The sequence below is a fragment of the Rhea americana genome, unplaced genomic scaffold (genome assembly GCF_003343005.1).
Source record: "Rhea americana isolate MKP2758 unplaced genomic scaffold, rheAme1 scaffold_66, whole genome shotgun sequence".
Classification (NCBI taxonomy): Eukaryota; Metazoa; Chordata; class Aves; order Rheiformes; family Rheidae; genus Rhea; species Rhea americana.
The window spans coordinates 2,567,757-2,590,109 of record NW_028186823.1 but is presented as its reverse complement, the minus strand read 5'-3'; the positions used below and the strand labels follow the sequence as shown (position 1 = coordinate 2,590,109).

The 22,353-nt window shown below is 38.4% G+C and overlaps 1 protein-coding gene across 1 annotated transcript in view; it reads left to right on the top strand.

Moving 5' to 3' along the window:
- Positions 1-4,783: 4,783 nt before the first annotated feature.
- LOC146586721 (pinopsin-like) overlaps positions 4,784-22,353 on the top strand; it is an 85,558-nt gene continuing 67,988 nt past the window's right edge. The window contains exon 1 of the mRNA XM_085320851.1: positions 4,784-5,180. Within this exon, the coding sequence (XP_085176977.1) occupies positions 4,844-5,180 (337 nt within the window). The 5' untranslated portion in view covers positions 4,784-4,843. The remainder of the gene's footprint in view (positions 5,181-22,353) is intronic.

The window sequence follows — 22,353 nt, the reverse complement described above, 5'->3', positions numbered from 1 at the left end:
AAGGATTTACCTCTGGATCTTTTGGTATCTTCTTGGGTTACTCAGGCATGAGGGAAAAAAAAAAAAAAAAAAAAAAAGGCAGTCCAGAACAGATGGGTATTTTGTCTTCTGTGTTGTGAAGTCCCACACGGTCCCTCTTCTTTTATGTGTGTTTGCAAGAAGGATTACTTCAGGTGATTCCCCTAGTAGTGGACACTTCTAATTATATATACTAATTTGGTTTGTCACCTGGAAGACAAGGTTTAATGTATGAAACTTAGAATACAATAATATTATCCCTACAAATTAAACTAAATACTGCACTCCCAAAATTCTGGCATCAGGTCAAGTAATTGATTCTCTCTCCATAAAATCCCAGCCAGGGTTGATTTTGAAATAATAATATGAATAAGTGAATGAAAATCACTATTTGAAAATTTTTAGTATGGACTCTAACAACAGGCTGAATAAGGCTATGTGTATATGTAAACATAACTTTTGTTCTTTAGCACCTCTGTATCACAAAATAATAATGCGGGTTTTTTTTTTAGCAAAATGCTTTTGATGTTTGAATATATTTTCTGGGATTTTATTACCTGTTTTAAGTGACTTAAACTTTTTTTYCCCTCATGTTGCACAGCTTTGCAAAGGAAGATGGTTAAGAATTGCCAATTAGAAAAAAAGGAATGCGTTCATTTTGAAATTTGCCACCCCTAAAACCTTAAAGCAAATACATTCAATAAATTGATGCCTCTTTGGAAGTAAAATAAGAAGAAAAACACCCCAACTTCACTGCTGCAGAATACTGCTCAAGCTTGCTAATGTGTGGTGGCAAGTGCAAAAACAAACCTTACACTCTTAGTATTAGTGTCTTTATTTCCAGAAGGTACAGACAGCTTCAGAGAAAAAGGCAACTAATGATGATGTCTTTAGATTACTAATGTCAGAATCTTTGTTAACAGATGAGGCTTTTAATAACTGATGACATTAAATGAACTGTGGGCAACTTTTCACCACGTTTTGTGTGTTTTTTTTCCCACATAAATACAAGCCCATACAAAGAGACAAACTGGCTGTTCCATTATTAGTTTACCTTTTATAATTACGGAGTGCAACTGTAGGATTAAATTGGATGGATAAAGCTTTTTTTTTTTTTTTTTTTTTAACAAATTTACTGAAAAGTAAAATTGTCAGAATTAGGTAGATTTCTGTCCAGCACATTCATGAGTTTAGTAGAAATTGGGAGTGTTTGATACGTGCTGTTAGAGCATGGAGATTGGGGAGTACAGAGTGTCACTAGTAAGACAGGGTTATCATAGCAAAGCAATCTCTATTAAACCAAAGTATATGTTTATGGGGGGGGGGGGATCAAATGAGCCTTCAAGTACACAAGCCTGTCCTCACATCCTCTTCATTAATAACATGTGTTATTCAGTTTAACACTAACATTAAGTTGGARTTGGACCGATTCTTTCAAAGGGTTTGCATGGGAGTTTAGAAGACTTTTTGAAGTCTGAATTTGGCTTGTACTTTATCCAAAGGTATAAATAACTTAGCACTTTCTACTTATTCCTCTAATATGAGACTTATCGCTACACAGCTCGGTTCTTCAGATTTTTGCCTTTGTAGATTCCCATCCCTTGTTAAAGTTCCCACCAAACTTTTCACAGCAGTCTTAGTGCATCTGTTCTATCCACGTTTAATATTCAACTGGCAACATTGTTTGACCTTCACAGGGTATGCAGTAATTTCTAAAAMTGTATCTTACACTTGCTTACCAGGAGCTGCTGCTTTTTTGCCTAAGCATTGAGGCATCATTCACGTGCACACTGAGGCAGAATTCATCATGTGGGAGGCAGAAGTCAGATGGGTCACAGGGCAAAGTGCCTGTGCTGCAGGCACTCAAGAAGTGAGCTCCACACCTGATGTTAAATTGCTAAATTTCAGTCAGCTGAATCCCACCCAGTAAGCACATGTCCTTTACAAACACATGAATATAACCTCTTAATATATGTCTTTATGAATGCAATATTTATGTAACTCTGTATAAAAGATCCATATCTTATTATTTTTTATGTTGAGTTTAGTAGTGATACATATATAAAGTTTGTCCTATTTTCTAAAAGAATTAAAACCTTCAGCTTTGTCTAACTCCAATGCCATGGTTCCTTAACAACAATATTATGTTTGTATAGTTCAAACCCTTTGCCTGTGATTATTCTGGTAAAGTTAATTCCCCACAATGAAATATTTATGCTGGTAGGCTGTAATCTTTGCTACAGATTATTTAGGTGTAACCAGTTCAGCCTGGAAAAAACTATGTCTGTAACTGAATTAATCTGTTTGTAAATCAGACTTAAGTCCCTGCACATTTTTAAGCCAAATTCTGCAATATGTTTCTAAGAGGAGCAGATAGGACTGACCTTGGTTGTCATCTTCAGTAAACAGTGACATGCAAACAGATTAAACAAATTTGTCTGGAAAAAAATTTTGGGAAATTAGTTTGTTAGAAGCTCAGATATAAGCAGAATTATAAAAACATGCAAAATGATTCCTTGTTCGGTTTGTTTTACTGAACATTCTCTTTTTCCTGTGAATTATTTCTTCTGAATCTCTACTTTAGCGCAGTGCCACAATGATTTTCTCCTCCCAAAATATTGCAGCTGTTTGCCTTTTCAGTCATGCTATTAGTGTCTGAGAAGCACTCAACATCATACTTTTGATCATTGTTCTCACATTCGTGTTTTGTTCCACTAAACTTTAATTGTGTTCCTTTAAGCCCGGGTATAAGTAAATTTAGAGTATATTCGCAGCGAGTCTCAGTCAGTTTTTTTTTTCTATAACCTGCAACCAGAGCTGGAAAAAAGATATTTAAAAAGAATGGTAGGAGGAGGATTTTAAATGTTCTTCTCAAATAAATGTATTTGAGAACCTTACCAACCCAAATGACTCTGTCTTTCCTAAATGGGAGGGGAAAGTAGAAAGCATGAGTTTTTCAGATTGTAGATGACCAAAGGGTATTAGGTCTCCTGTAAAGCACATGTAATTTACTCATCACAGGACAAATTTAAGACAAGTTGTGTACATTAGAGTTCAAAATCACTTCAGTGATGAGGTATATTTAGGAGAGTGACTTTGTGAAAGTAAAGAAATAGAAGAAATACTTGCTATAAAGCTTTACTGTGAAAAGGTATGACACACAAAGGTATGATGAAAGAAAAAAAAAACTTTGTCTTCAGTAGAATCTGATGGACTCTTTCTGGTTGGTTAATGCATCTTTTCTACAAGACAATTCCCAAAAAGCAGTGTTTAGGAGTAACAGAGAAGGTATTTGAAATGTGTCATTCTAAGGAGCATGTGATTCATGAAAAAGAAATTTTCATATTTTTTAGTTCAGCAAACTGTGGGGTATCATGCACTGAAAATTGAAATTCTTATATAGATCTACCTCCAATTTTATAAAAATATCTGTGCAGAATTTGTCTGCAACCATGGAGAATACTGGCTAAACCTTAAAAAAAAAAAAAAAAAAAAAAAAAAAAAAAAAAACACTTTGCTACTGCTTCACAAAATACATGCACATTGTATTCATTGCGTATGGATATCAAAATTCATGTCTGTAGGAGGAAAGAGATGTAAATCTTTGGGAACTTGGTTGTTTTATAAATAATGAAGGAGAACATCTGTCCACTGGCAAATGTGGGAAAAGTGAAATTGATATCACAGCTCTGTCAACCTTTGTAAGCACATGAAAGTTTCAGTAGCTGCACTTGAAATTATTCTTTCTGGGTGAAGAAATACCTGGTCCTCCTCCTAAATCTGGGGTCATTTTAATTAAGCCCTAACCAAGACTAAAGCTGTGCTAGGTGTGGTTAACTAAAGGCAGAAAAAGCTTCCTCTGAAGCTGTTACAAAAGATGCATCTGGCCATGTTTTTTCTCACCTGAGGAACTTGAYGAAAAAGGTGTAAATAGCCTTATCCAGGCTAAACTGTAAGCCAAGAAAAAACTATTTAGAATATCCATTGGAACTTTAGCAAACTAATTTTTCTGGTAAAAATCAGAGAGAAAATTCTAAAGACTGAGGAAATAATTGTTAAAATTCAATGAGGGAGTAGCTGTAATTATTTAATGTACCTAGTTTGGTCTTAATATAGAAGGAGTTGTTTTGTTTTTACCACCTGTTTTCTTCTCTTTTGTCAGAAAGACACCCGCTGTCAGAAGAAACAATGGGTGATGCTGGAACTGACTGGTAGCCGACTGCTGGTAGCGCTTAATTTGCTCTGAAGGCAGAGACCATGTTCAAGCACCTTTTAAGACATCTTCCATTTTAAGCCTCCAAAAAGATCATCTAACATAATATTAGATTTAAATAGCAAAGCTGAATTTGAGGCGATTGTTCTGCTTGGTTTTGCTGCCTTGGAGATCTGTGCAGAATTGACCACCGAACAGACAATGCAGTAAAATATTCCTGTGTTGCAATACAGTATTTCATGTCTGCATTAACGTCGAAGAACTATCTCAGATGAATGAAGGTCACAAGGATCGTGAGATGATTTGAACTGTAATGGAGGGATGTTTTAGGAGGGATTTCTTCACTGTGAGAGTGACAGAGCACTGGAAGAGGTTGCTCAGAGAGGTTGTGGAGTCTCCTTCTCTGGAGACAGTCAAAACCTGCCTGGATGCAAYCCTGTCTACCATGCTCTAGGTGACCCTGCTGAGCAGGGAGTTTGGACTAGATGATCTCCAGARGTCAATTCCAACCTTACCAGTTCTGTGATTCTAAGATTCTGTGAAACTGCTAGAGGACTTCAGAGTAGGGCATCTGACTTCTCTGCCCTCTTCTACTTGTGTCAGAAGTCAAAAATGAACCACACTTGGACATACAACATGAGCTTTGGTGCACCTACAGACCCTGTTGAGCCAAGGACTGGACTCTCACGAAATGGGCACACAGTAGTGGCTATATTTCTGGGATTTATCTTATTTTTTGGTTTCTTGAATAACTTGACTGTCCTCATTCTCTTCTCCAAGTTTAAAACCCTTCGTAACCCGGTCAATATGCTCCTCCTGAACATCAGTATCAGTGACATGTTAGTGTGCATCTTGGGCACGACCCTCAGTTTTGTGTCTAACATCCATGGCAAGTGGATTGGAGGGGAGTACGGCTGTAGGTGGTATGGCTTTGTCAACTCCTGCTTTGGTAAGCCTTCACTGACACTTCCTTAACACTGTTCTTTTTAACACTAGTGCTTGAACAYGAGCAAGGAGCTGACTACTGCTCTATGGTAAAGAGAAGGATGGTTTGCTTGCTTGTCTTATGGTAAGACCCAAGTGAAATACATATTTGAAAACATTTTACCTAAGGACTTTACAAAGGAATAGCTCAGAGCTGATTAACACTCCCTAACATAACCCATTTTTGAAGTGGCTTATTTTTAATAGAAAAAAGTAGCATCCAAAAAGAAGCAAGACACTGGAAGGAGGATTTTGAATAACAATACGAACAAATACAGTACTTCCTTCTTTTTCAGCCAAATCTCTGTCAACAGTCAACTACAACCCCTTCAGTGCTGCCAGACCCCTGAAGTATTCCGTTTACCACCTGTAAATATCTATTAATCTGTGATATGAATTCCCTCTTCATTCCAAATAATAAGAGTTTTCATCTTTCGATTCTTTCTATTCTCCCCTCAACTAAAATCTTTATTTTAAAACTAGATGCTTGCAGAGTCAATAACAAATGAAGTCATAGAAATAGATTTGTCAAATCTTCAGTGTGTGTGTCAAAGCCACAACAAAATAATATCTTGACATTTTTTTCCTATCTGGTCAGAACTTTTCCTGCAGCTGGTTTGCTCTGTTAGATATGAACCTTTTTAACTGGAAGTTATTTTAATTATTAAAAAACAAGACAGAAAGAAAAAGCACAGTCAGAGGGACACCTTCATCCCTTTAAGGTTGTCCAGGCTGAGAGGGCAGGGCCAGGCATACCCCTGCGCCTCAACTCAGCCTGGAGCTGCTGTGCATCTAACGTAGGTGCTGTCTCTCCAAACCTGTATTTTCTGCTTAGATGTTAAGATCCCGCTCTGTGCAATGGTGTGCTCACTGGTACTCTTCTCTTCCTCAGACTCATGCTCCAGTAATGTCAGTTATTTAAAATTGTCATCTTCCACTGGGAAATTGCTGCTGTGCTGAAAGTGAGCTAGCAGTGTTGTATAATACAAAAACACAGACTTCAAAGATCCAAAAATACACCCTGGTATCAAGAATGCCATAGCTTTTTATTTTAATTTTTTATTTTGTTTTTGAAATAGACTCCTGTTCCTTGAGTTGTTTGGGGTTTTGGCATCCAGCTTCATCTCAGTAACTTGGAGAAAAATGCTTGCAGAAGAGGCACAGGGGTTTTGCATATATTCCCCATATCTCTACTACTTGTGTCTCCATAACTGTGGGAAGAGCTGAGAGCTGAATATTTCAGTCRCTAGTCTTCTTAGAGAGAAAAGAGTTAGGATTGTATTTTCCTCATCTTTCGATTTATTCTCTTTTTTTATTATTTAGGGATAGGATGGGAAGGTAACTTTTCTAATCATTTGAATATGTATTTTTTTCCTCCTTTCTTCAAACATTATGTCAAAAATGCCCTTAGAGACTGTTTGCTTCTATCAGAATACCTGTTTGTTACCACCTCAGTTCCTGTGGAATTAAAATAATGAATAATTTTTTCTCATGGGTGAACTTGCTTATCAAATAATTCTTTGGAGTCAAATCTACTGTATAAATCAGATGGATGTCAGGTGAGCAGATTTCTACACTGTAGTGATACCTTTGTTTGTGCGAGTTTCTGGTATGATTCTTAAAACAGGCTACATCTTCAAAGAACAGGCAAGCAAACAAAAACTCAGAAATCAGAATACTAAGGAGCAAGATGATGAATTTAATTGGAACACATCCAGTGAGGTGACTCTGCTCCTCTGAGTTGTTATACTGATGCCAGCAGGAGATCGTGGGTGGCTAAGGCAGCCAGAATGCAGATTATTACTGAAATGTGCACATGAAAACTTTCCATGACAGTATTAAAAACATTCTTTCAGAAATCCTTTCTAGAAGGCATGTAGTGCTTGCAGTATATTTTTTTTCCYGGTGCTTATAAAGGGAATACTGAAGGAGTTTACTTGCAGAGTTATAATTGAAAAACCCCATATGTTAGAAGATATAATGAGTAAAGGCAAATAATAATAGCAGGTTGCTTAACATTTATGCATCTCTATGGACAGCTTGTATCTGGAATCTGCAGATGAAGACCACTGATCATGTGGGGKTTTTTTTTGTTTTGTTTTGTTTTGTATTTATGTACTGCAAAATATGCTAGAAAAGAGCTAATGCGGATGTGCAGTAAGTTGACGGCTTTTTCAGTTCTTCATAGTACTTGAGAACAAAATGCTTAAGTATAAGGTATGTAATCTCTTTTTTTTCTTTTTCTTTTTTAACATCTAGTGTGTGCGATAAGTATCATATGCTGCACAATATAAAAGAAACATAAGAAAACATAAATAGTAAAGCTGTGTAGATTAGGAGGAGATATTTSTTTCTGTTACTTACACTTTTGTGTAACCCTTTAGCTATTCTTCCAAAAAACAATATACACTTTCCATTTAATGAAAATTGGCGTACCCTCGTTTATGCCTCACCTCTAGTTTTGGCCTGTCAAAGCCAAGACGAACTGTTCTAATGTTARGGGTAGAGAAGAGAGAGGGTGTGTGGTAGGAAAGATAATTAAGAAGAATTGAAGTTTAATATCAAGGTTTTTAAGAATAAACCTTTTAAAKTCTTATCTATTTTTGTTTGTTTTTCTCCCCCTTGGGCAAGCTGTATAGCCTACCAGGATAGACATCGATACAGGACCTGGATTTCAGCTGTTGTTAAACAAAGTAATTTCATTACCTTTACTGGAATTGCACTCTCTTGTACCAAATGGATACGTATGTTTTTCTTTTTTAACTGCAGTATAACTACTGGATACTGAAGTATAACTGCTGTATAACTGTAAGAAATCATAGATGAATTTGAAGTGGAATACTAAGCTTGGTGATCTGAAGAGTACTTGATGATGTGTAGAACATGTCTAAGTCAATTTCAAACTGTTAAAACATTTTAAAATCCTATTTAAATATTTTAAAAGRCTGAGAAGGACTGAATTCTTAATGGTTATTTTGTTCCTTCCCGCTTTGTTTTGTGATACTCTGAAARCCCCTTCCTTCTCCTTCTTTAAGGTCAAATTGAGAGTGCAAGCATTCTCCAGCAGATCCCCAGCCTGGATGAAACCTGAGACAGTGAAACTAGGAAACTGAGATTTATTTCAAATTTAAATGCATGGCAATAGATCAGTCTTTTTGTCTGAAGCGTCTTACGTTTCTTAAAATTACATAACTGTTTCCCTGGGAGGTGAGAAGCAGATCTCATTCTTCTCCCAGCAACATTGACAGTACAATACACTTTGCTGTCATGTAYGGTGGAATCAACACATAGGTCCCAGTCCAGGGCTCTGGGAGTCATGAACTGAGAACCAGCACGGTGGGGTTACCATGGACCTCGTGGCAAAACGACTGTAAGCGTTCTGTTTATTTACTTATTGATTCCCAAAAGTGTCTGTTTCATGATTTCAAGCCATTCTCTGAAAGTAGAAGATTTAGAAACTAATGGAAAGTGTGGATTCTAGTCAATAAACATGCAATGTGGATTTTAAGGAGACTATTAAATATCATGATCTTGCTATAGAACCGTTAGAGTTGCTGTGCAGCAGGAGTAGAACTGCAGGAGGAATAACATGGGCTGTTCACATCATAAATGAGTTTATCCCAGTGCCTGTGCATATTTTCAGCTCTGTCAAGTAGGTCACTGCAGTGGAAACTGCACATGCCACTGAGTTGGGGAAATGGATGGATTTGCTACATTCACTCCCATTACCCAGCACTTAACCACGATTTGACAGGCTCCCGGTTATAAATTTAAACAAACATGCAAAGGGACACGTGTGCAGGACACATTTCCCTGGCTCAACTCTGAGTAAACTTTGGAAGCAAGCTGAAATAAGAACCGTTAAAGATAGCATGAACTGATTAAGCATTAGATTTTAATTTAGGGAAAATAATTTATTTAGTAACAAGCTCCCATAGAGACTATGTACACACAAAGTGATATCCAGTCCAAAAATTACACTTGTCAGGCAGCTTTGACCATCTTACACATMGTTTCTCGAATGACCTATTAAATGCTTCTAATCTCTGGATAGATGAAATCTTTTAGAAACATTTCATCCTCCTTTCCCAAGAGAGTATGGATATTTATACAAATGTAGAGTTCCCAAACATGTAGGACAGTCAGAATTTGAGCTTGGATGGCTTTTGGAGTTCATTTTAGAATTGCCACTTTATGCCATATCAGCATTAAATATTCAATAGATTAATTCATGTGGGAAAGATGAAGCCTTCCCTGGCTCAGGGAATCCAGCACTAGACTCAAATGCTGGAAAGGTTCAAGGTACTTGACTAACAAGGATGTTTTTGTGACTGCTGGACTCTTAGCTCATATTTTGAGGTGTATTTTAGGTGTAGGTACTGGTTGTATGTTTTCTCCGTACCTCAGCCTTCATGATAATTAAAACACCTGTCTGCTTGCCTATGAAGTTGATTCCAATATTTCATGTTTAAAAATGTACAGAATTCAGACTAGCATTGTGTCAGTGAGCATCACTATGCAYGAAGGCACAGAGATGCCTCTGCCATAACCCGTGCACTGTGAGGCCGTATCTTCCAGGTCTGCATCSTGCCTTTGGCTGGTATGCAGGAGAGTGCTACATTCCAAAACCTGTTCAAACTGAGCTAAAGCACATATATATCTTTTTATGTGTTTTGCCAAACCAAAGTCCTATTTAAATAAGAATGTCAAAACTAATCTTTTTAGAAATGCCATCATACCCAGCTATGCAGGCAGATAATCTTTTAAATCACATTAAAGCAGTTATTGATCTAGTCCCTTGTAAACCTCCAGTGAACACACCGAATGAAAAACAGAGCTGCTCATGGTTTAGTTTTAAAGCTTAGTGGAAAAATTTCTTTGTGACCTTTAATGAATAATTTTCTTCTTAATCTTTTCCCTTGATTTTTATATGCTTTGGCCTAGACTTACTGCACTAAATTAAGACATTCTAAATTTAGAGTGTAGACATCTAGTGTAGAGGAAGATCTTTGCTGATAAGATACAGTTAAGATTCCAGGTGAAATGACTGACTCTTTTTCTTTGAAGATAGATATTTGTCCAGGAGCAAAGCCGTAATCACTCTTGGCTTGATCCTGCAAATGCTTGAGCCCTCATATATTAAAAATTCACCTGCCAGTCTGAAATCACACTTTGTAGTTCCTTGACTGGCCACTGAACATGGATAGTTCCTTTCCCAGGTGGCCTTAGCATGTGATTTAAAGTAGTATTTCTATAAATAAAGCTGACAGCAAGCACAACTAGTCAGTAATATTTAAGAAAACTTATTTCTGCTTTGGTCTCAAAAGTGTTCTTTCTCTTTGAAGTGGTTAGACTCTGTTAYGTCTGCAGTCAACATTACCTGTGCAAGCTTTTCTAGGTGGTTGTTCTATATTAGAAATATGTTGCTGTTTTAAACAGAAGGGAAAAGAAAAGGAATCTAACTAGAGAGAGAATACATCAAAGATGCCTCCAGTTATTTCATGTAGCAAAGGAGGAATATTGTTACCTAGAGRACTCTAATTATTTTGATTTGTTGTTATAGTTGATACTTTGTCCTGGATTTTTTCCACTTAACTTGAAGTGCCTGATATCCTCTTAGACTATAGTAAATGGAAAAAAATAGGGTCTTCTTGAGAAGACACAGGTAATACGTAATCTGAATCCGCTTTTGGCATCCCTTCCCTAGGGAGCTGAAATTAGGCTGCCCTTCTTTTTATTTAAATCATTAGTCAATGAGGTAACTTTATATTATTAAATATGCTTGAGCTACATTCATATGGAAATATGAACTACAGAACCCCTTGGAGACAGATATGGGAATCATCTGACTAAACCCAGACATTTTCCAATCCTCCAGGCTTCCTTTAAAATCAATAGAAAAACAAATAGGCACTGCCAGCRTGCAAATTGTTTGATGTATTTGAGATGTTCTCTTTAGAGTGAGATGAGTTGTGTCCTAGAAGTGCTTCCTTATCTCTCCACTGGATATGGAAAGGAGCCCAGGATAACAAATTCAAGGGTAGATATCTGCTCTGTACCTCTCTGAAGTCATGAGGTGACCCTCACAACCAGGGCACTCGTTGTTCCTTTGGGCTTCTTTACCTTTCCACACTTTTTCTTATGATCCCTTCTCCACTTGAGCATCCTATTCCAGGATCTGGGTTTCTTTCTAGTTCCTGGAGAYATTACACATAACACAGTGTTTAAGTCACTTGGAATAGTTGCCCARGAGTGGATATCTGGGAAACATTTACTTTGCTTCCAAGAAGAGGTACCCGAGTCCTCTATCAGAACTTGATCTGACATTCATCATATAGGCAACATGCTGTCTGCTATTCCCACAGATAATTTAAAAAGCACGACTATTGGGCTTTTATGTGCAATTTAAATGCTTTAAGCAGAGAATCACGTCTTAAATTAAAAAAGAGAAAAAGAAACTGTTAAGCAAGGAATCATATCATGCAGAGAAAAGTAGAAATAGAAGGCTTTTGCRGTACTTTGAAGGTTAATCCTGAAATCAGAGACCTAACTGTTGTAGGTGCTTTAATATCTAATCTTAGGATAAGATTTTGCCTTTATTAGGGCAGAGAATCACCTAAGGTCTCATTCAGTCTGCTTCTGTTTTTTGTATCCCTGCGTACTGTGGATGTTGATCCTAACAATGTCAGATCCAGCTGTGCGCAGTCTAAGTCTGCATTAWCACCCCAGGCTGCTTCCCATCTCCTGAATCTGGGTGCATGCCTCAGCTTCATCTCCCGTTGTGTTGGGACTGTGGGCTGCACCAAAATCTACTCCTCACTCCCGCTTCCCTCCTCCCTCCTGCTCCTACCTTTCCGCCTACAGGAAGGTCAAGCGTATGGCTCAGACAAGAGCTAGAGTGGGTGCTGGACAGGTAGCTGATCCCAGCGTGCCCTTCAGCATGCACCTGCAGGCAAACAGAGATTAATCACTAGCTTTTCCCATGTTCGTCAGTTTTCTGCTGTGTTTTGTCATAGGATAATCTAGAGACTCTTTTCCTAATGCTCTGAGCAAAAAAAATAAAATAAGAAATAAATAAACAACCCATGCAGAGATTTCAATGGGAAAGGATAGAAAATAGCTTATGCGTGTTTGTATATGTGTAAAAAAGCCAGCTGGTTTCCTAGGAGGAGGGACAGAAATGTAGAAGAATTCGATAAGAAAATCAGCAACTTCCTTGGCTTTTCTTGTGCGTTGGTCCTGGCTGTCCCCATGATGCTGACTGTTGGTTTGCACAAAGTGTGTGCCCATGCCCAAAGACAATTTCTGTGGTATACAGGGGGCTACAAATCTCTGTCTAGATTCGAAGCATCCTCCCCAAGGTTACRTTGCTAGGCATTATAGCCACATATTGCAGAATGCTAGGGACAAGGAAATGCAGAAATACATGGAAATACACAAATAACATGACTTTGCATAGAGACCTGGCAGGGGCTTAAGGGCAAAGATCACATACRATTTCTTGCAAAATTATCCTGACAATGAGCTGAGTATTAAAAATCATAACTATAAGCTTGTCTGAGATGCAGAACAGGGTTACTGGCAGAGTTAAGTTTAATCAGTTGCATTTGCAGACCCTCTTCCCTAATCCTAGGTTATGGCATTAACCCGGTCAATGCTATGTCTGATGTTGATTTTCTAACATCGCTTTAGCAAAAAGCAGAAACCAGCTGTRTGCTTAGTCAGACCATATATATGTGAAGAAATATGTTATTAAAATGTAGCTGTTTTTCTGGGTTGAGTTCTTCTACTCAGTGGGTAGAAGTAAATAAACAGGCCCTGGTGAATAAGCAGTATTCAGTCAGAAAAAATACATCAGAGTGTGCTGGACTTCGCTTGTGAAAGGCTATTAAATCATATTGTATTGAGCTCTGTATATATATAGTAACCTCTACTAAGTCTTACGAGTGTCTGTGTGCTGTTAGACCTAAATAGAATTGCATATTTTTTCTAGAACTTCCAATTTTTCCTTGTAGTCCCTGTAATCTACCAGAGAGAAGATACTATCTCTGGCTATTTAAATCCAAGTTATATATCTACTGTCTTTTTCTTAACTGAAGACATTCATTTTCTCTGTCCATTTCTTTTAGAAAGCATTTAAGTTGAATRCTGTGTCATTCAGTCTAGTAAGCAAATGAATACTCACAGGCTATTCAGTGATAAAAGAGATTGGCATAATTCCCAATAAAGACACTGTAGTAGGAAATAATTAGCAATTTACTTTTTTCATCCTTTTTCTCAACTGTGGCCAGTACTTCACACTTAAAGTAATCACCRGGTTTTCTTTCTGTTAGTTTCTTTGCTGCTTTTTTCATTAGGAATGTCTATTTAGATGAGGAAATCATTTGCAGTAGTTTGTTAATGGAGTGTCTGGTTATGGTAAAATAAGTTTCTTTGAAAGATGGAGCTACTCTGTTTAGATTAATATTTTTCTAAGTACCATCAGTAGCTGAGAAGCTGTTTTTGAAGCTGGAGATTGACTAAATGACAAATAAGTTAATAACTGCAGCCTCTATTGATTCACAAACCACTTACTGTTTCTCTAGATCTCACAGTCAATATGATTTACAACRTATGCAGTGCAAATGCCTCCTGTTGCAGGAAGATTTGTTTGTTCGTTTGTTTGTTTACTTGGAATACTAACTGGAAATGACCTCTGGCTGCTGTAAATTTTTGCCTAATTGATACAGGCAGGATGAACTTTTGTTATCGGCAAGCAGTGAATGCAAGGGAGCATCATGCCAGGTAGCTGCTTCGTTAYGCTAACATCCCGCTGTTATTTTTCTATTAAACATCCATGTTTTTTGACTACTACAGGAGGGACCATCTGTCCCAGTGCTGCTCTGGGTTGGTGAGGGGCAGGCAGGCAGCTGAGCTGGAGCTCATTAGATGCCTATGGAAAGAATTGGATGCCAGGGCAGTTTCTCTGACATTGCCCCCTTTGCTTGTCAGGGCCTGTTTTTGTTCATTTTCTGGAAGTACCACAAGATCTATTCCTACACTCTTTGCCAGGCATCTGAGGGGTGGTGATTTATGATGGGTCTCATCTCTTTGAGATACTGGGCTTTCTCATGGCAGCAGTGAAGGATGTTTGGCAAGTCACAGGGTGAAGCCCTAGATTCAGAGGTGGCGTCGACCTCCCCCACTTGGTTCTCCATGCTCAAGGTAGTAACTCCTCCAGTCAAGGTCATCTGGGCACTATCTATTAAAATGGCTGTTTTATTACATTGCCAAACTTCAAGTGCTTCATCTGTAGGTTTTCGTGCCAGCTGTCAGCCTCAGGCTCCGTCTCTGTGGAAAATTTCAGCCAACGATGCTTCCTAAAATGTGGCAAAATTGCACTGCTATGTCTTCTATTCACAGTTTCTTAAACCCATTTCACATTCAGCATTACCAGACCATGTATTAGCAACACAGTCTCATCTGTGGCCATATACAAGCTCTTGCTATTTTTTATGAAAGCAAAGCAGGCAGAATGCAGAAGGCTAGTGGCTCACAGGGCTGGCTTGTAAGTCTTTACTTTACTAATAAAACACTCAGCAGTGTTTTATTAGAGGAGATATATACTGAGTGGTGAGCCTCTATTTATTGGTTTCATTAATGCAATCCACAGCAGAAGTGACAGATAACTGTCAAAGGGAAGTCTCCAAGTGAGCAAACTTCAAAGGAGTCAATAGAAAGAAACTTTTACAATCTGAATTATTTGAAGAGTTTCATATAGGTTTGTAACCGTCAAAATGTGTTTAGGACTATATGGTTAGCGGAAAGAACAGAAAAAAAAGGAGAGTGGATTGTGAAAGTTTTTCATAACAAATAGTTCGATCATCTTTAAAAATCAATGGCAACATAAAACTTTGCATAAAGTAGGCCTCTAATTATTTCAAAGATTCAAAATCATTAACTAATTCATATATTTCGTTTTCATTCCTAAATTTCTGTTGCCTGAGTCTAAATATGGACCTCTGAAATGCACTGAAACAGCACACTAACATCTGGAAGGATCTGCTTCAAGCTAAGAAATGCTATGAATTTTACAAAAACATTGAAATCCCCATTCAACTTGCACTTATGAAAATTTTCGAACACCCAGACATTGAATACATGTTTGTATACACTCAAGCATTATTGTTCACCAGATTTACACTTGTGGAAAATTTCTGTTCTGTGCTTGAGCCATTCATGAGGTTACCGGGGAACCTCCTTGCACTTACATGTTTAATCACCCTAACGAAACGATGCAAGTTGTTGGTGAGCTGCACAATAGACGAAACAACGCCGGGCACCCTGGAACCGGGACCTCGCCTTGGGATTGGGAGCAGCACCTCCTGCTCCTCCTGCAGAGGCAGAAGGAGCAACACGGAGAAGGTTCATCAGCATCCGTGTGGCAGAGCTGTGCGTCTTGATATCTGCTCAGCAGGTTTCACCACAAACAGATACAGGGTAGAAAGCAGTATAATAGAGATGACAAGTTACAAACTCTGTCTCTTAATGCAAGGGTAGAATATCTACACAGTACATAGGTGTGTATTGTGGAATATCTACATAGTACATAGGTGTGTATTGTGTATATATTCTATACACTGGATGCTGTGCATAAATCAGTTCTCCATACAAGTCTTTGTAACAAGTCCCAGCATTTTGCCTTCATTCAATTGCCTGGATATGAAACTACTTTTTTTTTTTTTTTTTTTTTTTTTGCCTGTTCAATTTTCAGAGAAAGAACATGGTCCAGCAATGGCTGCATGAGGATGCTGAGGATTGTTTTACTGTGTGTATTTCTGAAAACTGTTTCTATTATTTAATGTCCTTATGAGAGGCAAAGACTGCATCAGAGGAATAGAACAAAAGGCTGCCAGATAAATATGCCAGTCAGGATTTAAATGGGCTTTTTCTAATGGGTAAAAAGCAGGTTACGAGGCAAGACAAAGCCATAGCTTAATATTCTTTGTGATAAGAGCAGAATATAGTCATACCACCATCTGGTTTGTTCCATATAGCTCTTTTGCTATATTGGTTAGAGCATTATGGGATGTTTACCAATGAATCTGAAGAGGAGACCAAGTAGGAGTTTTACAACTGTTAATATCTTTTGCAGGTTGAAAGCATGCAGACCTTTTAGTAAAAACTACTAATAGTAGATATAAACACGTAATTGTCTTTTACTGTTCTGTAATTGCACCTTCTCATCATTTAGATAATAATTATAATATAAATTAATATTAATAAATAAATACAAACAAATAAATAAATCAATAAATCCATATTAAATAWTCACCATTCAAAGATATGTTGCGCAATTAAGCTTTTAAAATGCTAAGCTTAAAAGTTATGATAACCTTCAGCATATAGTGGTATTTTTCTAACATGCAGTCCTAACAGCCTGTGATATGTGATGTAGGGACTTCATGCTTGAAGTAGTACTGTTGAGTATAATAATCTTCCTGGATTTATCTCYTAGTCTTTAGTGTTATGGTTCTTTAGACCCTTGCAAAACTTTGATATTCACAGTATAATATATCAAGCAGTTCCATGCATTAACTCTGTACTGTGGAAAAAAAGCACTTTCCTCTGTTTGTTGTTTTGAATCTGCCATCTGATAATTTCATTTGGTAACCCAGAATTATGAGAAATTTTAAATAATTATCCCCCACCCATCTTTTTCATGCTTTCTATTGTTTTCTCTGTTTTCCTTTTCTAATAATCCCTAGWGTTTGCTTTTCTCACTGCTACTGAGCACTGGTGCTTAGGAGAAGTGGTTTTCGTAGCATTATCAGTCATAACTCTCTTTCCAGAGTGATAAGTCAGTCAGAAACAATCATTGTGTGTTTAAAGCTAGGACTGTTTTTCTCTACATATGGCAGTTTACATCAATACTGAATTTCATCCGCTCAGTGACTCAGTTTCGTGATGTTGTTCTGCAACACTTTGCAGTCAGCTTTTGTTGATTTAGAGTTATTCAGGGTACTATAATCAGCAGACTTCACACTTCACCATCTTTTCCAGATCATTTATTAGTATGTTGAATAACACAGGGCCTAGCACAGATCCACAAGGGACTTAGCTGGCCAACGCTGTCCACTGAAAAAACTAATTATTTTCTCTTGATCTTTATTTCCTGCCTCTAACCAGTTATTTATCCACATAAGGACCTTCTCTCCTATTCCGAGGTAGCTTACTTTCCTCCAAAGCCCTTGGGGTGAGATCCAGTCAAAGCTTTTTGAAATTCCAGGTAGGCTTTATTCCATGTGTCACTCCTGTCTGCATATTCAGCGGCATTGTCCAGGACCTCTGAGAGTTTAGTAAGACACAGCTTACCCCCACAGAAGCCATGGGGGCTTTTCCCCAATATGTCATACCTCCTTGTWTGTCCACTGTTATATTCTATATTCTTATTTCTACCATTTGATCCAGTATTGGGGATTGGACTCGTTGGATGCATGAAATTGGCCAAAAAGGAATTCCATCTCATCAGTTACAAACCATTTCTTAATGGAAGTAACAAAGATTTCTTCTTTTATGGCCCTTTTGAGGGTTAAAGAATGGTGACCCACTCTGCACATCCTTTAGCTAGCATACTAATTTCAGACAGAGGTGGGAGCAGCCTTCTCACCTGCCCTTTCTTGCTACCTCTGCAGAATGTAAAACTGTACTAGGAATTATTGGCTCAAGGGCAGAAAGAAAGGCTGCTCCCCATATTTTGACACTAGATTCACATTAGCATGTATGCAACTAGATATTACAGTATTATAAGAAAAAATGCAACTATCAAAGCTTATGACAGAAACTTGACTTGGGAGAGTATATATCTGTAGAATGTTCCATTTATAGGGATGATAACCAATTAAAAAATAGATTTTTAGAATTCTTCTAAAATTTGTAGAAAAATACCTTTGCATCTGGTTGCCYGGAGAGGTTGTGGAGCCTCCTTCTTTGAAGATACTCGAAACCTGTCTCCATGCAACCCTGTCTAACATGCTCTAGGTGACCCTGCTTGAGCAGGGGGGTTGGATTAGGTGATCTCCAGARGTCCCTTCCAACCTCAACTATTCTGTGATTCTGTAATAAAAATGAGCTGATGCATTCAGTGAAAAGGGAAGCTTGTACAAAGGAAGTTAGCTAGCTGTGATCTGGTAGAAACTTAGCTCTCTAGCTGAGAGATGATAATACGTTGTAAATTCATCTCTTAGCCTGCTGTATGCTATTTTCCCCAYGTAGGCAAACCCTAAAGCTACCTGCTACATGTTAAATCCACAGGGACACTCAGCACACAGGAAGTCCTGGGGCCGTCTGACATTTGGAAAGCAGAGGAGCAGTGCTGGCAGGAGCCTCTGCGAGACACCTTGGGCATGGACCTGCCTTGGACCAGACTGGTCCATCCTAAAGTCATTCTCCAGCCAAGCCAGCACTACACACCCTCCTGCTTTCCACATGCACACAACCCCCCAGGTCTTCTCCTGTGATGTTGTTGTACAGGAGCTCCATCTAGTGCTGACATTATGTCTTAGTTTAAGTCTCAAAGGCAGCTGGATGAATGCAACGATAAGGAGGTGATGGATGCAGGATGTTTAATTTGCATGTGGTAGCCCTGCTTTCCAGACCGGATCCTGCACAACRTATGGAAAGTGAGATTGAAACTTAATGTTGCTTTCTTGCAATGCACTGATGTCATTCAGATGCAAAAGGAAATTCTTTTCTATATTTACACCATTAGGAACAGTTATTCATTTGCTGAATGATGGATAATGCAGATGGTTAATAACATAGCACAAAAGCATTGTAATACCCAGTGATGGATGTTAAATCATAAGAYACAGCTAATGGCTAAGCTCATCCTTAATGCACAAGTACACTTTAAAAAATCAGCAGGGGGGATGGGAGAAGAAGGGGAAAAATGATTCTTTACTATTTACTATTTCCATAAAAGTAATACATACTGTCTGTATTGAAGATATCCCCTGAAAAACACTATAGAAGGATATGTCATGAAAAGGAGGATGTAGAGAGATGACTGTTGAGAAAAGAGCAGGATAGATTTACTGACTAGGACCAGTAATGTTTGCTGTCAGATTTGCCCCAGCAGGCTTAGTTACAACAGTGATTTCTTAGCAATTTCTTTCASAGAAGTCAGAGTTAAACTGATTCTCTCATTAAAATCAAGTGCAAAGAGTTTTCTTTAGAGAGAAAAAATGATTTCCTACTCCTATGGTCTCACAACTGCAAGATATACAGGAAAAAGAGCAACAAATAATTACAGGCATTAGATAAACATCTATTGGTTTATTTACTTATATTTGAAAAGAATTATTGGTATTTGAAGTAGTCTATATTTTGAAAGCCTGGACTGCAGGCATTTAAATGCTGGCTAACTACTGATGTGTAACTAATGACTATTGGGAATACTCTCTCCATTTCAAATCAATAGAAGGGCTTTCAATGCCTTGAAAATAAAAAAAAAAGAACAGTGAACTGATCACTAACACATAGGTGAGTATTTAACTAGAATGAGAGTTACAAAAGATAAGAATATTTGATTATTTTGACCAGTTGTGCTGTCTTTATTATTAAAATATTTACAGTGCTCTGTCACTCTGACAGTGAAGAAATTCCTCCTCATATTCAGGCAGAACTTCCTGTGYTTCACTTTGTGCCCGTTGCCTYTTGTYCYGTTGCATGGGATAACTGAAAAGAGTTCAGCCCCATCCCCTTGACAACCTCCCTTCAGGTAGTTGTACACATTGATCAGATCCCCCCTCAGTCTTCTCTTCCCCAGGCTGAAGAGGCCCAGCTCTCGCAGCCGTTCTTCATGGGCAGGTGCTCCAGCCCTCTATCGTCTTCGTAGCCCTACGCTGGACTCTCTCCAGTAGCTCCATGTCTCTCTTGTAGTGGGGAGCCCAGAACTGGACACAGGACTCGAGGTGAGGCCTCCCCAGGGCTGAGGAGAGGGGCACGATCACCTCCCTCCACCTGCTGGCAACASTCTTCCTAATGCACCCCAGGAGACCATGGGCCTTCTTGGCCACAAGGGCACATTGCTGGCTCATGGTCAAYYTGTCATCCACCAGCACTYCCASGTCCTTCTCTGCAGAGCTGCTCTCCAGAAGGTCAGCCCCCAGCTTGTACTRGTGCMTRGGGTTATTTTTCCCTAGGTGCAGGACCCTGCACTTGCCCTTGTTGAACCTCAKGAGGTTCCTGTCTGTCCAGCCCTCCAGCCTGTCCAGGTCTCTCTGAATGGCAGCACAGCCCTCWGGTGTACCATCCACAAATCARCATCCTCATTAATACTTGTGACAACTCCAGTCTCCTAGCAGAAGAATACATGTAACCTGCAAAACTTAACTTGGAAACTGGATATGAGATAGATATGGATGAGATCGATATGGATTTGAGCTAGAAAACAATATAGAACACTGAACAAATTTTGTTCTTTCTTTCCCTATTATGCTGTGCCTCAGTATACCAAATGCATTCATTTGTTGTGGAGAGCTCAGCTACCAGGTAAGCAAATGCTCCCCCTATGCTACTCAGTGAGTCAACTTTTAAAAACTACTACTTTTATGCTGTAATATTCTTTATCACCTGTGAGAAAGTCTCTAATGGCAGCAACTGCTGTGGTAGAATTGACTGTATTTGTGTAGAAGAAAAGCTTTGATCTTTAGGATAAGCACAGTCCAGTAGTTGTGTTTATTAGCATTAACATAATTGATACCTGAAAGCAGGGAACAAAGCTGATAGAACAGACTACTCCCTTTGTGCATTTGTAAAGTCCCCTRTTCTGTAGTAGGTGTTAGGTTAGGTATTTCAGCCAAGAGCTGATAAAATTTCACCTGAAGATTAAGCTACCATTAGAAAGAGATCTTACTGTTCTATCTTATAAATACAGGAGACCTACAAACTGTATTTCATGACTATTCCCTGAGGGGTGATATTAGGATATGAGAGGCTTCTAAGGTGATATAGAAGTACAAATATTTTGGAAAGGTCATATCTTTAAAATTGCTTAATTTTTTTTCATTGTCGTATTTAGAGTGTTTTATTTCTATAGAAAGCTAATAGAAATGCTCTTATTTAAATTCAGGAAAGATATTTCTTTTGAAAGCATCACTGAGTCACTCATCAAACTAGTTTTATGTAACTGAAAAATATATTTATATAATGCCATTTTATAGCACAACTTGGAATTGAACTGARAACCTTAAAATCGAGGTAGTAGGAGCCTTTTGTTGTTCTATTGTTGCCATTGTTATGGTATCACTGTTACTACTGTTGTTCTGCACTTACTTCTAAGYGCTTGGGCAAACCCAATGAAAGACTTCAGGCAGCGGAAATCACATAAGAATACCTCCACTCCCTTCAGTGTTCTCAGCTTGAGGTGTATTTTGTCACRAGGACCTTTTCCTCCATTTGTTTACTTATTTCTTCATCTCATAGTGCCACAGAGCATCTTACCATATTCTCCAGCTGATGGAGCAGCACATTTTGTAGTTGAAATCATAGGCACTAAGGGAATATAGATATGTTAGAAYAGATAACAAACAGTATGTAGTTTTATCAGCACTGCTATTACTGGAAAATTACCAACATGGCATTTCTAAGCAGAGACCAGACATGCTAATGTCCTTACAATACTGTGCTCTTTCTTTCTTGCTGTTTCTCTGAATTCACTATTTTCTACCACACGGGTTTGGAAAGGAGGGGTGGCAGGAGTGGCTTTCCACAAGTTATGGCCTGCCAGCTGCAGGTCCAAGCTGTTGGTTCCTCTTCCATTTACTGTGCATGSGTTCTCCTTACCAAAGTATTGTGGAAAAGGTGCTTTGTAATAACRTATATTATACACACACATATATGTATGGACCCTCATAAATGTATGAAGACTTCTCTTTCAGAAACACTTTTGAATGAAAATAGTCAGAGTTGCTGTTGTTTTCTGCAGCACTGGTTGCTCTCAGGGCATGTGACAACAGACCCTGAGCACGCAAGCCCAGAAGACATGTGTGGGCGGGCCAGCTCCATAACCCTCACATGATTTGGGTGGGAAATAATGCAGTCAGTGCAGAGTGTYTCTAGGCTTGCACAGTGCTTAATGTGGGAAGTGTTAACTT